Genomic DNA, 20,000 nt, shown 5'->3' on the forward strand with positions numbered 1-20,000 from the left:
GTGTTTATTGCACTTTATTATTGAGTGTACTCTTGAATATACATTCAGTTCTGCCAATGAAGTTGTCGATGCTCACCATTTTTCTTTTTCATTCCATAGTGTGAAATCTCGTCTTAATCAATCACAGCGAGAGGAGCTGGGTTTAATTGAACAAGCTTATGATAACCCTCATGAGGCGCTATCAAGAATCAAGCGTCATCTCCTTACTCAGCGAGCCTTCAAAGAGGTAGGTTTTTAAATTCATCAATACTATACATAAACACGATGGAAAAATGTGTTGGGTGACAAAAAAATAATAAATGACTACATTCCTTGCCCACTACCCGTTAGTCAAAATGAATTAACTGCTTGTGTCTCAAAGAAGTATTCTTACCTCATATCTCAAACCCTTCTCCATTAAAATACACACATAAATACAGTGCAATCGGAAGCAGGCTTCTTCGGTAAATCATTCTTAAACATTTAGTGTGATTATGATTTATTATGATGTCCCGGCATCTTTTAAATTTTATTTAAGGCCATTTGTTTCACAGGTTTGTGCTTTTACGTTATCAGATAAACATATCTATTCATCTCACTTCTAAAATTTTCTGATCCAGTTTAGTGTTTTCTTATCGGAAACCTCATCACTTAACATTACAGTTCAGGCTTTGATAATATTCAGTTTTAATACATTATGGGGTTTTATTACTCAATACTTTTAAGACTTTTTTTCTACTTCAAATGCCTAATTAGTTAGTGTTTTAGTTTTTAATACATTACTAAATGATGTAAAGAATCCATATGGCATGTGGTGCTTTGGGCCTTTTCTGTTTCCATATTGACCCAAACTAATTTTTATTTCACAGGTGGGAATTGAATTTATGGACCTGTATAGTCACTTGGTTCCTGTGTATGATGTTGAGCCTTTGGAGAAGATCACCGATGCTTACCTGGACCAGTACCTGTGGTATGAAGCTGATAAGCGCAGGCTTTTTCCTCCTTGGATAAAGCCAGCAGATACTGAGCCACCACCACTTCTGGTCTACAAGTGGTGTCAAGGTAAGGCTGTGTGTTCTTTCTGAGTTAATTGTAATACACCTAAAATATGTCTGTCTTAATTTTGGCGAAATTGTGTTTAAACCTTATTTGCATTAGAATTTCTTAAAAAAACCTTTCTAAAATATTTTTACAATTGCTGTCCTAAGCTTTTCCTGTCATATTTTTCCAAAGAATTTAAGTTGGAAAAATGGAAACAAATTGTTTATGGTCTTCTCTGTGTTATTTCATATTTAAATACTGTAGCCACAGCAGTTAGAAGAACTGTTACATGAGTATGGATAGTTATCTCACTTTAATCCAAGGTGATTTACTGAATACTGAGATGGCACGTTTGCTTACGTATGGTTTTTGTTTTTTTTTACAAGTATATGTAGTTTGTGAAGTGATTGGTTTAAGATCATATAGTAAGTTGGAGTTGGGTGGTGAAGCAGAATTTTTGTAGCTGAGTCCAGTGTAACCATACCCCACTACCTTCGTAAAATTAGAGCAAGTACACTATAGACAGGATTCTAGCCTATAATCTGTCTTAAGACAATTAGTACCTTCTCCATCAAACCATTTGGACAAGTGCATGTAATATATTAATAAGGTGTTAGTGAAATAAGGAATTAGAGGCACATATTTCTCAATAGAATTTTAAAATTGGAAGCACACAGTAGTACCTCAGCAATACTAGCATGACAGTGTAAGCCACACTTAAACAGTGCAATACAACATTAAAAAAAATATTTTACAATATTTAATAGCCAACATTCATCTCACTAATTGGCTGTATTTTGATTCTGCTATATTCTTTTTATTAATAGTACTTTTTTGCTGTGCTTAATTTTACTGTGCATAAGTTGATTTAATATTTTATTGAATTTGAGCCAGTTATACATGTAACTGATGAATACAAATACAGATGAATGTTCAGAATCTTGATCATTAAACAATTTTTCATTTTTTGGTATACAAGTGAGCCTTGGGAGGGTAACAACAGTGGTTTTTGTGTTAATTTTGATCTAGTCATTTGTCCATCCAGGAGACTTTTTTTCTTGAAATTGTGTAACAGTGATTTAAAATAAATAAATATATTTTATTTATTTATTTATTTGTAACTGTTAAAATTTTACTTTGGTCTTTACATAACCATAAACAAACAACCAGCTGCCTAATTTGAGCAAGTGCATCGTTGATACAGTGCATATAACACATCAACTTCTCAAAAGTTATTGACACATTTTTTTTCCATTTTTATTCACTTTTACAACCATCATGAAATTCCACCCTTTATCCGAAGCATTATGCTATTGATTATGTTTTGTCATTTCAAAAGAAGCAGGTATTAGGGCTTGATTACTGTTGTTCTGACATCTGTTTAATCATAAGTGACCACATTCCACTGAACATGAATATTCTGTATCAATCCTGAGGTTAGCCTTTTCTTTGAGTCAAGCTTGTATAATCTTGTCATATGTATATCCCAGTGTGATTTTAAATTTATTAAGTATGTAATGTGATGAAGGATTATGATGGTAGACAAATGCAAATCAAATTGCCTTAATTTTAACATTATCTGAATGGTTGGTGCATAAAAAATTAGTTGTGTGCCTACTGTCACTGCATGCACATCTTAAAAAGAAAAAAAAAATTTGTATTCTTCGGTAAAAAGTAAGTTTATTATTTGAAATAGGTTTTTGTAAAATTACAGTATAGTATGTGTAACAAACATGTAGTTTAACCGTGTCCTGCCTTTTAGTTCTTTGTATAAGTGATTTCCGGTTAATTATGTATTTTTAAGGCATCTCTGAAGTTATCATTTTCATTTAATGGGTAAGAAAACTGCCTATGTCCACCTTTCCTTTTCTGAACGCACTTAATCCATTTTAGAGTCACGGGGTACCAGTCTGTCGAAGAGCACACTCATTTACATTTTTAAATTTACCAAAAAACACCAGTCTTTGGGTGGAGGGAAAACCAGAACACCTGAAGAAAACTTCACACAGACAATGTTCAGGACAGTTCTAAATTCAGTTCCCTGAAGTTGTGGAGTACAGTGATCCCTCGCTATATCGCGCTTCACCTTTCGCGGCTTCACTCCATCGCGGATTTTATATGTAAGCATATTTAAATATATATCGTGGATTTTTCGCTGCTGCACGGGTTTCTGCGGACAATGGGTCTTTTAATTTCTGGTACATGCTTCCTCAGTTGGTTTGCCCAGTTGATTTCATACAAGGGACGCTATTGGCAGATGGCTGAGAAGCTACCCAGCTTACTTTTTTCTCTCTCTCTCTCTCTTGCGCTAACTTTTTCTGATCCTGACGTAGGGGGATTGAGCAGCGGGGCTGTTCGCACACCTAGACTATACGGACGCTCGTCTAAAAATGCTGAAAGATTATCTTCACGTTGGCTACCTTCTGTGCAGCTGCTTCGTGACGCAACATGCTGCCCGGTGCTTCGCATACTTAAAAGCACGAAGGGCACGTATTGATTTTTTTATCTGTCTGTCTCTGTCTCTCTCTCTCTCTCTCTCTCTCTCTCTGCTCCTGACGGAGGGGGTGTGAGCTGCCACCTTCAACAGCTTTGTGCCGCGGTGCTTCGCATACTTAAAAAGCCAAACAGCCCTATTGATTTGTTTGCTCCTTTGAAGAGGAAGATATGTTTGCATTCTTTTAATTGTGAGACAGAACTGTCATCTCTGTCTTGTCATGGAGCACAGTTTAAACTTTTGAAAAAGAGACAAATGTTTGTTTGCAGTGTTTGAATAACGTTCCTGTCTCTCTACAACCTCCTGTGTTTCTGCGCAAATCTGTGACCCAAGCATGACAATATAAAAATAACCATATAAACATATGGTTTCTACTTCGCGGATTTTCTTATTTCGCGGGTGGCTCTGGAACGCAACCCCCGCGATGGAGGAGGGATTACTGTACTGCTACTTTACTGCACAACTGTGATATGTTGAACATACATTAAAGATTTTCTTTTTGGTTGTCTTTATTTCCCTCATCTTTTTGACAAACCAATCACTTGAATTCTGTTTAGTTTTTCCATGTTCTGTATAGAGTTACTCTTGTCTAGCCTGTATTCCAAAAATTTGTGAATACATTTGTACATTTATTCAATCAAAATAAAAATAAAAAACTGACCCATTCTGTTAACTGGTATCACATGAAATAATCTCATTTATAATCTTGACTCAGATACATGTACATACTGTATGTAACCTGTGGAGTGAAACCTTTGGCAGGTGACTGCTGAGTCCTCTTGGTCTTGATTTTTGTTTAATCCCATGTAATTTTTGAAATATTTTAATTTGCCAATCTGTGCAACATTCTGAGCAGGGTATTTAATGCAAGTAGAGTTTAATATAATAATGTTGAAACACATTGTTTTTAATTTTGTGACAGGCATCAACAATTTGCAGGATGTTTGGGAAACAATAGAAGGAGAATGCAATGTCATGCTTGAGTCTCGGTATGAAAAAATGTATGAGAAGATTGATCTGACACTTTTGAACAGACTGCTTCGACTCATTGTTGATCACAATATTGCTGATTACATGACAGCCAAAAACAACGTTGTTATTAACTATAAGGTGTGTGGTAACTTTTTATGTAGGTCAAAATGGAGTATTTCAGGTTCACTTAGATTCGTAATTTTTTAGTTTGTGTTGAGTTTCTCAAATGCAGTCGAGTTTATTCCTTTTTTTCCCCCCTATCCATGACTGGTAGGTATGATGTTCCTAAATTTCTCTTTCAGGATATGAACCACACAAATTCTTATGGTATTATTAGAGGTCTACAATTTGCCTCTTTCATCGTCCAGTACTATGGCCTGGTAATGGATCTGCTGGTGCTTGGCCTACATCGTGCCAGTGAGATGGCAGGACCTCCACAAATGCCCAATGATTTTCTTAGCTTTCAAGATATTGCTACTGAGACGGCTCATCCTATTCGATTGTACTGCAGATACATTGATCGAATTCACCTTTTTTTCAGGTATGTTACCACTATAAGTATCTGGAGGATGAAATCCATATTAGTTTTCTGTTTCTTACTTAGTAGGTATTTGTTTTTCACCTTGAACCACAAGTCTGGAAGGCAAATGATTGATTATTTCATTGGACTTTTTTCAGTTTTACATTGTTTTCCAACCCACTCTTGTTCGCTGCATTGCACCCGTTTTTTTTTTTCTCCCCTGTATATTTAGAGTTCATAGCTGTGTTTTTATGCACATAGTAATGGATAGGTAATCGCATTTGGTATTTGGTACACTATATTAATCCCCAAGGCGAAATTTTTTCACATGACCTATGGGCATCAGAGCGCAGGGTCAGCCATTGTACAGCGCCCGTGGAGCACAATCATCAGGTGAAAGGCCTTGCTCATGGGCCCAACAGAGTAGGATCCCTTCTGGCAACCTTCCAGCTACCTGCGCTGATCCTTCGCCTAAGAGCCACCATTCTATCTTAGTGGCAAATTAGAAATTCAGGACCATAACTACCTCCTTATACTGAAACCACCTGAGAGAGTAGTGACAAATGGTCAGTTTGTTTCAGGAGTGTAATGGGCATAATAAACTGATTTTATTTACAAAAGTGTCACATTTAAACTGAGCTTTAGTACCTCTTTTTATAAACTAAAGTAATTTAAAGCAAAGACTTTGAAAAGGTAAATGCATAGTTTAGTTTTCCATTGTGAAAAAAGACCTACGCTTTGTTACCCTAAAGCTTTCTAGTTTCATCTGAAACTGGCAAATCGATATGGCAGTCTATTGCTGTACTGAGATTAATTTACTTCTATTTAAGAAGTGCCTATGTAAAAGTAAGTATACTTGTTCTCCGTTCATAAATCGGTTCCTTCAGAAATGAGTTATTTACCCTATCACATACTTGATTCTTGGTGTGTTGTTTGTCTAAAACAAAGGTATTTGTGCCATTGTTGAGTAAATGTGTTTGGCATCACTCTAATATTAGTATTTTACATATATGATTAATTATTTGTTTTATAGTTTAAATAGCAAAGTAACCCTGTCCCTGTTTTTCTATAAGATTTTCAGCCGATGAAGCAAGGGATCTGATTCAGAGATACCTGACTGAGCATCCTGACCCTAACAATGAAAATATCGTTGGGTACAATAACAAGAAGTGCTGGCCCAGAGATGCCAGAATGAGACTAATGAAGCATGACGTCAATCTGTAAGTTTTGATGGAGGGGGAGAGGGCTATTTTGTAACAAACTTAAGCAAGCATCATTGTGATCTGAGCTTCAGAAAAGAGTTTAACTTTTACAATAAGCGGCTTGTTTTTATTGTCATTACTGTGGTGAGGACTATTGTGAGAAATACAGTTTCTGTCTATTGCTTTATCTACATTTTTTTTCCCAAACAGTACTGATGGGTATTTAATTTTTATTACTCATCAACATGGATTTTGTCCTTAGGAATTGAGCTGATGCTTTAAATTGTCACTTTTTTTGGTGTAGTGGTCGTGCTGTCTTTTGGGATATCAAGAATCGACTTCCTCGTTCTGTAACAACAATCCAATGGGAAAACAGCTTCGTATCAGTGTACAGTAAAGACAATCCAAACCTGCTCTTTAACATGTGTGGTTTTGAGTGCCGCATCTTGCCAAAATGCCGCACCAGCTATGAGGAATTCACACACAAAGATGGAGTCTGGAATTTACAGAATGAGGTAATGTTGGTAAATAGTATATATAAAATCATGTTACATATTCATAAGCCATTTATGCTCAGGGATTTAAAGTAGTTCTGTGGAAAAAATAAACTTAAACTCATAATTGGTAAAACAGATATGATTTGATGAGAGTGAGAACACCAAATATTAATTATAATGGTTGACTGGTTTCTTTGTAAACCACTTTTTCACAGGTAACTAAGGAAAGAACTGCTCAGTGCTTCTTAAGAGTTGATGATGAATCTATGCAGCGTTTTCATAACAGAGTTCGTCAAATACTCATGGCTTCTGGATCCACAACTTTCACAAAGGTAGTATCTCAGAAATAACTCTAGTAAGACTGTATACCTCTGCAGCTAACACTGTGCATTTTAAAATGTTGTTTTGCTGATTTACTGTGTCTGCCTGTGTTGTCTTCACAATCCATTAAGTGTCGTGTGTGTATTTATATCTATATATAATACATAGTGTGTATATACTCTGTGTGTGTATGTATGTATATGTATGTGTGTGTGTACTGTATATATGTATGTATGTGTATATATATATAAAATAAATAAATAAAAAAATAAGTAAATGGATGAGGGTGAAAAGTTGTCATAACCTTCAATGTTTTTGGATATTTTCAGATTGTAAACAAGTGGAATACAGCTTTGATTGGCTTGATGACCTATTTCCGAGAGGCTGTGGTGAATACACAAGAACTTTTGGACTTGCTTGTTAAATGTGAGAATAAGATTCAGACAAGAATCAAGATTGGTCTCAACTCCAAAATGCCAAGCAGATTTCCTCCAGTTGTGTTTTATACGCCAAAGGAACTGGGAGGACTAGGAATGCTGTCAATGGGGCATGTCCTCATTCCACAGTCTGATTTAAGGTGAGAATGCACTAATATATCCTTTTATGTTCCAGCATAAAAAGATAAAACATATACTGACACAAACTACTGAGCTTTAACTTACTCAGATGGCTCTTATCAAAGCTTGCATAGCAAAAATCACATTTGTGGTGTTCTCCCATTCTAATCAATCTCATTTTTTGTCTAATAAATTGATCCCTACAGGGATGGTCAGAGTTTGTAGTAGTATAAAATGTGATAACCTGACAGTAGCTACAGTGGGGCAACAAAGTATTTAGTCAGCCACCAATTGTGCAAGTCCTCCCACTTAAAAAGTTGAGAGGGGGCTATAATTTTCATCATAGGTATACCTCAACTATGAGAGACAAAATGAGAAAAAAAAATCCAGAAAATCGCATTGTCTGATTTTTTTGAAGAATTTATTTGCAAATTATGGTGGAAAAAAAATATTTGGTCAATAACAAAAGCTCATCTCAATACTTTGTTATATACCCTTTGTTGGCAATGACAGAGGTCAAACGTTTTCTGTAAGTCTTCACAAGGTTTTCACACACTGTTGCTGGTATTTTGGCCCATTCCTCCATGCAGATCTCCTCTAGAGCAGTGATGTTTTGGGGCTGTCGCTGGGCAACACGGACTTTCAACTCCCTCCAAAGATTTTCTATGGGGTTGAGATCTGGAGACTGGCTAGGTCACTCCAGGACCTTGAAATGCTTCTTACGAAGCCACTCCTTCGTTACCTGGGCGGTGTGTTTGGGATCATTGTCATGCTGAAAGACCCAGCCACGTTTCATCTTCAATGCCCTTGCTGATGGAAGGAGGTTTTCACTCAAAATCTGACGATACATGGCCCCATTCATTCTTTCCTTTACACGGATCAGTCGTCCTGATCCCTTTGCAGAAAAACCACCCCAAAGCATGATGTTTCCACCCCCATGCTTTACAGTAGGTATGGTGTTCTTTGGATGCAACTCAGCATTCTTTCTCCTCCAAACACGACGAGTAGAGTTTTTACCAAAAAGTTCTATTTTGGTTTCATCTGACCATACGACATTCTGCCAGTCCTCTTCTGGATCATCCAAATGCTCTCTAGCAAACTTCAGACGGGCCTGCACATGTACTGGCTTAAGCAGGGGGACACTTCTGGCACTGCAGGATTTGAGTCCCTGGCGGCGTAGTGTGTTACTGATAGTAGCCTTTGTTACTTTGGTCCCAGCTGTCTGCAGGTCATTCACTAGGTCCCCTCGTGTGGTTCTGGGATTTTTGCTCACCGTTCTTGTGATCATTTTGACCCCACGGGGTGAGATCTTGCATGGAGCCCCAGATCGAGGGAGATTATCAGTGATCTTGTGTGTCTTCCATTTTCTAATAATTGCTCCCACAGTTCATTTCTTCACACCAAGCTGCTTACCTATTGCAGATTCAGTCTTCCCAGCCTGGTGCAGGTCTACAATTTTGTTTCTGGTGTCCTTTGACAGCTCTTTGGTCTTGGCCATAGTGGAGTTTGGAGTGTGACTGTTTGAGGTTGTGGACAGGTGTCTTTTATATTGATAACGAGTTCAAACAGGTGCCATTAATACAGGTAACGAATGGAGGACAGAGGAGCCTCTTACAGAAGAAGTTACAGGTCTGTGAGAGCCAGAAATCTTGCTTGTTTGTAGATGAGCAAATACTTATTTTCCACCATAATTTGCAAATAAATTCTTTAAAATCAGACAATGATTTTCTGGATTTTTTTCTCATTTTGTCTCTCATAGTTGAGGTATACGTATGATGAAAATTACAGGCCTCTCTCATCTTTTTAAGAACAATTGATGGCTGACTAAATACTTTATGTTAAAGATTTTTCTTTCTGTGGAGGAGGTGGAAGTGCATGACTTGACCCTGCAGTCAGTTGGAGAATGAACAAACTGGTGGATACGATTTGTCACTTTAAAATTGCATATCCTTGTATATTACATTCTTTAGGTGGTCCAAACAGACTGACGTTGGTATAACCCATTTCCGTTCTGGCATGAGTCATGAGGAGGACCAGCTAATTCCAAATTTATATCGTTACATCCAGCCATGGGAGAGTGAGTTTATTGATTCTCAGAGAGTGTGGGCAGAGTATGCATTGAAGAGACAGGAAGCCATTGCCCAGAACAGGTAAGAACAGTCTGTAAATGTGTTCTACCTAAGAAAAGAGTTTGAATGTTAGTTTTACTCTTTGCCTTTGTTAAAACAGCATGTCTGGTCTCTTTCAGACGGTTAACACTGGAGGACCTGGAAGATTCCTGGGATAGAGGTATCCCAAGAATTAATACTCTGTTCCAGAAAGACAGGCACACCCTTGCTTATGATAAGGGTTGGAGAGTGAGAACAGACTTCAAACAATACCAGGTAATTATCTGTACTAGTGCATATGTTTCTCCAGGTTCTTGGCATTGACACCATCTACATTAACTCCTTTACTTTGCTTTACTCTGATCCTTAGACTTATTTGAAATCGTTGCTTTCTTTTCAGAGTACTCTTTATTTACAGCTATCCAAAATGCTGCATTCTTGTTTGATTAATGTAATTCATTTAAATGTTAAATGGTTTTAAAGCAGTTTTTTCCTAAAGTATATAAAGCATTTAATATCTCCATTCCTACACCATCACCACCTTTAAAAATGTGTTTTTTTTTTTTTTCTTTCAGGTCCTGAAGCAAAATCCATTCTGGTGGACGCATCAGCGCCATGATGGAAAGTTGTGGAATCTAAACAATTACAGAACAGACATGATCCAGGCTCTGGGAGGTGTAGAGGGTATTCTGGAGCATACACTGTTTAAAGGAACCTACTTCCCCACCTGGGAGGGTCTCTTCTGGTACGTTTTTTTTATTTTATCTTTTTTTTCCCCCCCTTCAGGGAAGTGCCTTCCATTTACTTTTTGTTGCAAGTTATGTTTTGCATGCTTCTGATGGTGTAGAGTTAGTGATATTCTTTAGATGTTTATTCACCATTTTCTTTGTACTGTACGTCATCTTTGTCCTTATTACTACTAACATTTTCATACATAATTAGAATGATTAAAATAATAAGCTTATTTAAAAGATTTTTTTTTCCCTTAGGGAGAAAGCAAGTGGATTTGAAGAATCCATGAAATGGAAGAAACTTACAAATGCTCAGAGGTCTGGTCTGAATCAAATTCCTAATAGAAGGTTCACACTTTGGTGGTCACCCACTATCAATAGGGCTAATGTAAGTCATTTTTAGCCATATTCAAAAATAAAAGCTAATTGCTTCCTTTGGTTATTACACAATATCTTAACCTTAATAACATTGTTTAATATTTCACTGTACTGTATAACTTTAGCTTTTTTAATGACCAATTTTATATAACATTTTTTAATGTGTCTTACAGGTATACGTAGGCTTCCAGGTGCAGCTAGATCTGACTGGGATTTTCATGCATGGTAAAATTCCAACGCTAAAAATTTCACTAATTCAGATTTTCAGAGCCCACTTGTGGCAGAAAATTCATGAGAGCATTGTCATGGACTTGTGTCAGGTATAGCTACTTACACCAATAAGTCAACCTCATATATATAAAATAGGTAGTGTTCACTTAATTGAAAGAGGCAGTTTTCTTTAGTTTTATTTTCAATTCCCAGGTATTTGATCAGGAACTTGATGCACTTGAAATTGAAACTGTACAGAAAGAAACAATCCATCCCCGAAAGTCCTACAAAATGAACTCCTCCTGTGCAGACATCCTTCTCTTTGCCTCTTATAAATGGAATGTTTCACGGCCCTCTCTTCTTGCTGATTCAAAGTAAGCTTCATCCTTTATTTCATTATGCTTTTACCGTGTATAATTTAATAGACACTTTACTGTGAACAGATTCCTGTTTTGTATTTATACTTTGTTTTCTACAGGGATGTGATGGATAGTACAACAACTCAGAAATACTGGATTGATATCCAGCTGCGTTGGGGTGACTACGATTCTCATGACATAGAGCGATATGCCAGAGCCAAGTTCCTTGATTACACAACCGACAACATGAGTATATACCCATCACCCACAGGTGTTCTTATTGCTATTGACCTGGCATATAACCTGCACAGGTACTCTATTTTTGGCATATGACTTGCACAGGCATTATACTTTTTAAATATAGAACTACAGGTGTATCATCAGTCCATGCTCATAAACTGAAGTACTTCAGATTTGCTTGTAGAACTAAGTGGAGGTGGGACCTTGCATACATTTGTTGTGTCTTGCTGTAGATTTTCCTCTTAGAGGGAAATTCTCTGATTCTAGTGTTCAGTTATTTTTGATCATGAATCCCACATAGCGTATGTATCTTATGGGTTGATATATATTTGACTCTGCATATGTTGACTTTTCAAATCTTCCTTTTTCCCCATACTCTTTCCTTAGTGGCTATGGCAACTGGTTCCCAGGAAGTAAACCATTGATCCAGCAAGCAATGGCAAAGATAATGAAAGCCAATCCAGCTCTGTATGTATTGAGGGAGCGAATCCGCAAAGGTCTTCAGCTGTACTCTTCTGAGCCTACTGAGCCATATCTGTCCTCCCAGAACTATGGGGAGCTGTTCTCCAATCAGATCATCTGGTTTGTGGATGACACAAATGTGTACAGAGTGACCATCCACAAGGCAAGTACCTTTTTCCTATTTGTGTGTATGGGTGAGAAATGGTTTATGTGATTATTAAAATGTGGCAGGGTGAGTTATATAATTCCTTAATCATCATTTAAAAAAATTGTAAAGTTGGTCTGGAACATGTGTTCTAACTTTGTGTGTTTAAGCATGGTGGAGATTGTTTTTTGCCTTTTTAACTTGATATCACCATAGCATTGTTTAACTGTGCCTTAATTAAACAACCCAATTATTGTAATTTCACAGACTTTCGAGGGCAACTTAACAACAAAGCCCATCAATGGAGCAATTTTTATCTTTAACCCCAGAACTGGTCAGCTTTTCTTGAAGATTATCCACACATCAGTATGGGCTGGGCAAAAGCGTCTTGGACAGGTAAAAAAAAAAAGACAATAAGCTGCTAATAAACCCATTGATAAAACTGGTCTACAAAAAATATTTTTTGTTTGATACTGGGAACTTCTTAATAAAGAGCTGCTGTGTTTTTTTACACTGATTTCATATATGAAATCGGAATTAAACTAGCACATCAGGTTTTTGAAATACACATTGACATTTTAACACTTTTGAATATCAATATATCAACATGATATCTGGAGTTTGGACTATGTCCCACCAAAATTGTTTTGAGGTGTTTATTCTGAAAACAAACCATAAGACGATAACCAGAGACACGTTAAAGTATATTCATGTCAATTTACCTCAATATAAAAGTGAGGTCAGTGTGCCCACAAATGTTAGAGGCACTCGCTTTTGTGCTTGTACTGCACATGCACCTCTCTTGGCAAGAATCAACAGTAGTCACCCATCATGCTTGGAGTGAATTTTTCCCGCTATCAGTTTTCCATCACCTTTATATCTTGATGAAATCTTTCCCCATGCTCATCTCTGACATCGCTTAGATTTGGTGGAAAAAAGTCGAGATGAGAATGTAAAAAATGCGTCTTCAGTGACATTCTGGCTCCTGTAAGCTAATATACTTTCAGCATATTCTCCACAAGCTCAGTATAATTCTCTGCTATGTGACAGCCAAGAAAATTCTGGACAACCTGCATGAATGAGGGTGCTGATTCAGTTGGCTTCAGTTCTTTTTGAACTCATCATCAAACATCGGTTCACATATTTCAGGGCCAACAAAAACACCTTCCTTAATTTTGGCTTCACTTTTCTCGAGACCAAACTTACTTCTTAAATGCTGAAACGCATCGCCTTTACTGTCCAGTCACCCTAGTTATCCAAGACCTGGAACATAACGAAAAAATGGAACATGCTGGACGAAAACAGTTTTCAGATTTGGAGTCCGCAAGTGAAATTTGTTAAAGTACAGATGAAAGAATCCCAGTAGCAAAATGCTAGTTGACCAGTGTAATCAACAAAAATGGTCTCTATTGAATGTCATTTTAATTAAAATTAACATTTTATGTATACGGTACATAGGTTTTTAAATATTTCTTAATAGATTACTACATGCAAGTAAGAATTTAATTACACGTGCCAATTACTAAATGTACAATAGCTAGATAAATATCAATAGTGAACAGTAAGATTTGATTTGTTTCCACAAAAGATTTAATTGTGCCGGTCTGCTGTCTCATAGTATGATGTTACCCACCCCACCATTTTAAAAGAGCAATTATTCATTTTTTTCCCCCTATGCTCTCTACAATGACATGATGTTGCTTTTTCACAGCTTGCTAAGTGGAAGACTGCGGAAGAAGTTGCTGCCCTTATTCGTTCTCTACCTGTAGAAGAACAGCCAAAACAAATTATAGTTACTCGGAAAGGCATGTTGGATCCACTAGAGGTAAAAGTACAGAATAGTTAAAGACTAAGGAACTGTACAGTTTAGATATGGAAGAGAAATAGTGTATGAGACATTTGCAGCATTGAAATCATTTGTCTTATAGCAATCCCTGGGATGTATTTTGATGAAGGGAAAGATTCAATGTTCTGAAAATTAACAAGACATTTTAACATTCATCCTTTCAGGTCCACTTGTTGGATTTCCCCAACATTGTGATCAAGGGATCAGAATTGCAGCTTCCCTTCCAAGCATGTCTGAAGGTGGAAAAATTTGGAGATCTGATACTAAAGGCTACTGAGCCACAGATGGTCTTATTCAACCTGTATGATGACTGGCTGAAGACGATCTCGTCTTACACTGTAAAATGCTGTTTATTGATTTTTTTCTTTTGTTTGGTTTAGTTTTACGATGCATTAATTAACTTGGGTACTGTGTTGCAATGTTTTTAATTTTTCTCTCCTTAACTTTGAAGGCATTCTCTCGCTTGATTTTAATACTTCGGGCATTACATGTTAACAATGACCGTGCAAAAGTAATTTTGAAGCCAGATAAGACCACAATCACAGAGCCACATCATATCTGGCCAACACTTACAGACGAGGAGTGGATCAAGGTTGAGGTGCAGCTCAAGGACCTTATCTTGGCAGACTATGGCAAGAAGAACAAGTATGTTTAAAATCTGCTAAGGTGGACCGTGGTGTGATAAGGTGTAAAAATATTATTTGCAAAATACGTATGTTGGGGGTTCCAAATGTTTCGCCTAGCAATGTTGGTGCCGATTTTCATTTATGCCAACTCCTAACTCTGAGATCTGTAAGAATAACCTTTTAAAAAAAATTAAATGGAAAAAGTCATTGGAGTCCTCCAAAAGATTTAGTATGAAAACTGCCATACCTTTCAGAACTTGTAATTTGACGTGAGATTCTAAATATATTTGTGTGGTTTTCAGCTTTTCTAGTCCACTGGTAGAACTGATAATGCTCTTAAGAAATGGTCTCTTTCTATTTCTTTGTGTGTTCTAATCTATTCTGCCCTTTTTCATTTTAGTGTGAATGTAGCTTCTCTTACCCAATCAGAGATCCGTGACATCATCCTGGGTATGGAAATCTCTGCACCCTCCCAGCAACGCCAGCAGATTGCTGAAATTGAGAAGCAGACCAAAGAACAATCTCAGCTAACTGCTACACAGACACGCACTGTGAATAAACATGGTGATGAGATCATAACATCCACCACAAGCAACTATGAAACTCAGACTTTTTCTTCTAAAACAGAGTGGAGAGTTCGGTGAGATGAATATCTCTGATAAATCAGTGTCACTTTTGCCAGTTGATTCATTGTGCTTCATTGTAGTGGTTTGTGTATTACAGAGCAATTTCTGCTGCTAACCTACATCTGCGCACGAATCACATTTATGTCTCTTCGGATGATATTAAGGAGACTGGTTACACCTACATCCTGCCCAAGAATGTCCTGAAAAAATTTATTTGTATCTCTGACCTTCGTGCTCAGGTATGTCCAAAACAAATTACAATTAATAAGCAAATTTCTTCTTCCTTATTTAAAGGCCTGTTTACGTTTTAATGTTTATGATCTCTCTGAGGTTTATGTGGCAAGGTGGTGTGTGGGTTCTATTCTTGTTTGTTGCATATCTTTAGGATCACCTTCATTTTGTTTCACTTGGCTCATTTCCAGTTTTCTCCAGTGTATGGCAAGAAATTTAGTCTTTTGAGGTGTCAAGAAAATTCAGTGTCGGTCTCTGCAATGTTTAAAAGGCAAAATTAGAGGAGAAAGCACTTCAAATGTTGCAATGCATGTGACAGTGTTTATATTTAATTCTAAGCACATTATCATAAATGCTGTCTGTAGCTGCGTTTTCCCAGTTTCCAAAATTCAGTAGCTCCAACTCAAAAAATGGGATTCAACAAAGGCCTGACGCACAGAAATGATTCCACAGACAAAATATCTTCAGTTTTAAAAGTTTAGTTAAGTTTCAAAGTAAAACAGTTCACACAAAAAAAAAAATTAAAATAGCAAAAAAAAGGAAAAATTTATAATAAGAAAAATTCAGTTCTAAGCTTATCCTGTTACATCTTAAATCATTACTAGTCAATTATAATTTCTGAATTATTTCAAAACGTTTCTGAACCATTTCAAAGCAGTCAGAAAACTGTATGCTTATCCCATTTCTAACTGAAAATGGGTCTTTCAAGTCCCTGTTTACTGGGACCTGTTCTAAACACAACAAGAGCTTATTAACTCACAGTTTCTCAGTTATAGTAAGAAGATTCTATATCTTACTAACTTATAGGGGGAAAAGACTATACCATTGTCTATGACTATAGAAGATATTATATTCTATTCAAATAAAGCAAACATTAATATGAGTTTAACTCAAAACTTTAACTTTCTAAGATTGGCTCTTACACTGTCCATTGTAGCCAAACTCAAAGAGCAGAATTGATTCTTTGTGGTGTTTTATTTTCCTTCAGTAAAATGAACTCCACAGTAGAGTATGCCTGGGTATTAAACAGGTTTGCCGTATGTTTTGGAGTTGGGGTTCCATGTTATCCTAATCACCTCCTCCCCAACTTAATATATGACTGCCATCCCTTTGTGTTAAATGGTGTAATACTATGCAGTCATTGACTTATCGATGTACATAACTGCAGCAGTTACAAACATAATAAGTAAATCCTAAGGGATTGTTAATGACAATACTGAAAGAGACTCCCTGTCTGCCTTCTGTGCCACACTGCTTGCTTTACACCACAGGACCCAGCGGAGCATAAAATATAGCAGTGTTTGTGATCAGATGCATTTTTTCTAGATCTGATTCGGATACGTGACTGTTATAGTCACACAAGAAATTTGACAAATGAGAGAAGACCATTCAGTCCTGCAAATTTTTTTAGCTAATAGCTAAGCTGTCCCATTTTCTCTGACAACCTTGAAGTTTCTGGCCATGTATTTTTGCAGTGACAGGTTTCTTTTGAGGAGGTAATTCATGATACCACAGTCTTGGTGCAGCTCTCCACCTGTAACTTTTGGTGAAATAACTATAATGTGAATGAATGTAATTTCAGGCAGCATTGTCATCCTTGACTATCTTAACTTGTATACCATTCAGATTGCTGGCTATCTGTATGGCACCAGCCCCCCTGACAATCCCCAGGTGAAGGAGATACGTTGCATTGTGATGGTGCCTCAGTGGGGAACCCACCAGACAGTTCACCTTCCGAATCAGCTTCCACAGCATGAATATCTTAAGGTATGTGAAAAATCTTACTAAAATTTTTCCTGAACACAGTGTGACAAATAGGGGGCGCTGTCGTCCCCTTGAACCCTCAGACACCGGATAAAAGTCCAAGAAATGACTTTATTAATAATAATAATAATAATAATGTGCACAAGCACCTCCACTATACAAATCAATACACAATCAAATAACCAATAATTCCTCCACACCTAAAAGCAGCTCCGTCACACTCCCACCCAACTCCGGCTCCATCCGCTGGGGTTTCCCCATAGTCCTTTATAGTCCTTGACCCAGAAGTGTTTTCTCTCTCTGTCCATGTAACTTTGCAACACTTCCGGGTCGGATGAAAACTCCTTTTCTTCAACCCGGAAGTACGTCATTGCCTCTGTCCCCTCGACTGGGAAGTACTTCCAGGTTATAAGGCAAATAGAAGTCCCTGGGCCTCCCTGCAGCGACCCCTGGCGGCCCCCATGGTATCCAGCAGGGCTGTGCATTAAAACTCCAATGTCCATGAGGCCCTGCTGGAATTCGGGGGCACCTCCATGTTGCAGGGAGGGCTTCATCTGGCGGCCTGGGGGTATTGGCCGGGACAAACTGCCGACCATATCTCACAACAGACATTGTCAATATAAATATGCCAGCTCTTAATGAAAGTATACCAGACATTTTGGGATGTGTTTCCTCTTGTGATATTTATTCTTTTTTAATTTAAAAGGAAATGGAACCTCTTGGTTGGATTCACACACAGCCTAATGAATCGCCTCAGCTGTCTCCACAAGATGTCACAAGCCATGCCAAAATCATGGCAGATAACCCATCCTGGGATGGAGAAAAGACCATTATCATCACTTGCAGGTGAGTCCTTGAGCATTTTCAGTACTTTAACATAATACATTCTAATTCTGAAACTGATTCTTAAAACAAAAGTCTCTTTGATTTAACTTGAGATTTTGTGATGATATTCTTTCCTCCCTACAACAGGACCTTTGAGGGGAGTAAAAAAGAAAATATGAATGTTTTTATTTTTTCTCTAATAATAATTGCTTACGTACATCATTGTGTGTTTTTACGTGTCTTGTTCTTATCAAAACTTTCATTAATCTGCAGTGAATTGAGCCTTTTCATTTTCCTTGTTGTTTTTTTTTTTTTTTTTTTTTTTTTTTTTAAGCTTCACTCCGGGCTCTTGTACCCTCACAGCATATAAGCTGACACCGAGTGGGTATGAATGGGGTCGTCAGAACACAGACAAGGGGAACAACCCCAAAGGGTATTTACCCTCACATTATGAGAGGGTGCAGATGCTGCTGTCAGATCGCTTCCTTGGTTTCTTCATGGTACCCGCTCAAGTCTCCTGGAATTACAACTTTATGGGTAAGAGAAAATAAAATTATTTTGGTAGCATTTTTTTTTTTTTTTTGATTCCACTTAATATAATGTCAGCTGTCTTCTATTCTGTAGTTTTTTTTTTTTGTTTTTTTTTTATTGTTATTGTAGCCATAATTCACAGCAGGCATCTCTCCAGTGTACAGTCTGGCCTATGTAGCAGTGATGTTTCACAGTTTAAGCTTAGGTCAATGTGTTTACAAAGATGTCAAATCAGTCAAATCTGAATACATTTCACAATGGACATGATTAACATTTATTTATCATAATTATTTTTATAGGGTGTCTGTTTTTAAATGTAGTTTTTTTCTCAGATATTCAAATCATAAACTTTGTTTTCAGCAGAGTTAGCTCCCCTTCTGATCTTAGGTCACTAGTTTAATGGATCTTTGTTTCTGCAAGGAAGCCAAAATAATATGCGAGCAAACCATTTTTAAAATGAGTGCTTTTTGTGCGAGTTCTCTGGGAGAGGTGGTGTATCCTTGCTGGCTTTTCCAGTTAGCAGTGGCCAGTATACTGTACAGTTACGGCTAGGGTGACCAAACTTCCTGTTAAGTCTTCATTTGTCCCATATTTTAGAATTGACTAACTTATCGTTACAGTACCTCATGCAGACAGTACACCTTGCGACTTCACTATGGTACTACAATTAAAGGACTGGTATTTGTGAAGTCTGGAAATGTTTTTCCATTTGCATCATACATGCATTTGCTCTGGAAACTTGTGCTTCTGAGTGAAGCATAACGTATAAACCTCAAACATATGTCTTCTCACAGCAGCTGACAATGGGCCATCGGTTTTAAGGATTATTGCCAGCTGTTACTTTAAACTGAGCTCTTCATCTAGAATACAATTACACAGATGAAGTGGGTTAAGAGTAAATTTTGCACAAACACATTTTCTCGGCAGCTTCACAAAATGTGTTCTCATATTTCTGCTCAGTTTTGCAAACTGGGGGTACCCAGTGTCAAACTCAGCGCTACTGTTTCTGTGTTATTTCCTTTTTTTCATATTCGCGTTCATGACGGGGCATTATCAGATACACCAAAATTAATTGTGTATTGTTTACAAATTTAAGGCACTTGATTGTAATCATTCTGTAAAAATATAATGGTGCACAGAATGGCCAAACTATTCCAACTACTACCATAGCTGCTTTAGGTGGTGTTAGACATCGCAAATGGAAGAATTACAAGACGGCACGTATTTATAGATGACGACGATGATGACTGGCTTCTAAATCGACTTCAATTTCCAAGAGCTATCCTCTTGGAGCTCTGTGCTGAACTGGCGCCAGCTTTACCAAGCAGACTTTGA

The 20,000-nt window shown here is 37.3% G+C and overlaps 1 protein-coding gene across 1 annotated transcript in view; it reads left to right on the plus strand.

The window, feature by feature from the left end:
* The window catches only part of prpf8 (pre-mRNA processing factor 8), a 39,624-nt gene that overhangs the window by 15,086 nt on the left and 4,538 nt on the right, over positions 1-20,000 (plus strand). The window contains exons 18-42 of the mRNA XM_028806751.2: positions 100-226; positions 849-1,041; positions 4,437-4,624; positions 4,789-5,027; positions 6,080-6,226; positions 6,513-6,723; positions 6,921-7,037; positions 7,356-7,603; positions 9,554-9,733; positions 9,832-9,967; positions 10,267-10,436; positions 10,681-10,810; positions 10,974-11,120; positions 11,224-11,384; positions 11,489-11,680; positions 11,997-12,234; positions 12,484-12,612; positions 13,928-14,041; positions 14,227-14,400; positions 14,514-14,707; positions 15,089-15,328; positions 15,412-15,553; positions 17,172-17,312; positions 18,016-18,155; positions 18,469-18,671. Of these exons, the coding sequence (XP_028662584.1) occupies positions 100-226; positions 849-1,041; positions 4,437-4,624; positions 4,789-5,027; positions 6,080-6,226; positions 6,513-6,723; positions 6,921-7,037; positions 7,356-7,603; positions 9,554-9,733; positions 9,832-9,967; positions 10,267-10,436; positions 10,681-10,810; positions 10,974-11,120; positions 11,224-11,384; positions 11,489-11,680; positions 11,997-12,234; positions 12,484-12,612; positions 13,928-14,041; positions 14,227-14,400; positions 14,514-14,707; positions 15,089-15,328; positions 15,412-15,553; positions 17,172-17,312; positions 18,016-18,155; positions 18,469-18,671 (4,301 nt within the window). The remainder of the gene's footprint in view (positions 1-99; positions 227-848; positions 1,042-4,436; positions 4,625-4,788; positions 5,028-6,079; positions 6,227-6,512; positions 6,724-6,920; positions 7,038-7,355; positions 7,604-9,553; positions 9,734-9,831; positions 9,968-10,266; positions 10,437-10,680; positions 10,811-10,973; positions 11,121-11,223; positions 11,385-11,488; positions 11,681-11,996; positions 12,235-12,483; positions 12,613-13,927; positions 14,042-14,226; positions 14,401-14,513; positions 14,708-15,088; positions 15,329-15,411; positions 15,554-17,171; positions 17,313-18,015; positions 18,156-18,468; positions 18,672-20,000) is intronic.

This window comes from Erpetoichthys calabaricus, chromosome 8 (assembly GCF_900747795.2).
Source record: "Erpetoichthys calabaricus chromosome 8, fErpCal1.3, whole genome shotgun sequence".
NCBI lineage: Eukaryota > Metazoa > Chordata > Cladistia > Polypteriformes > Polypteridae > Erpetoichthys > Erpetoichthys calabaricus.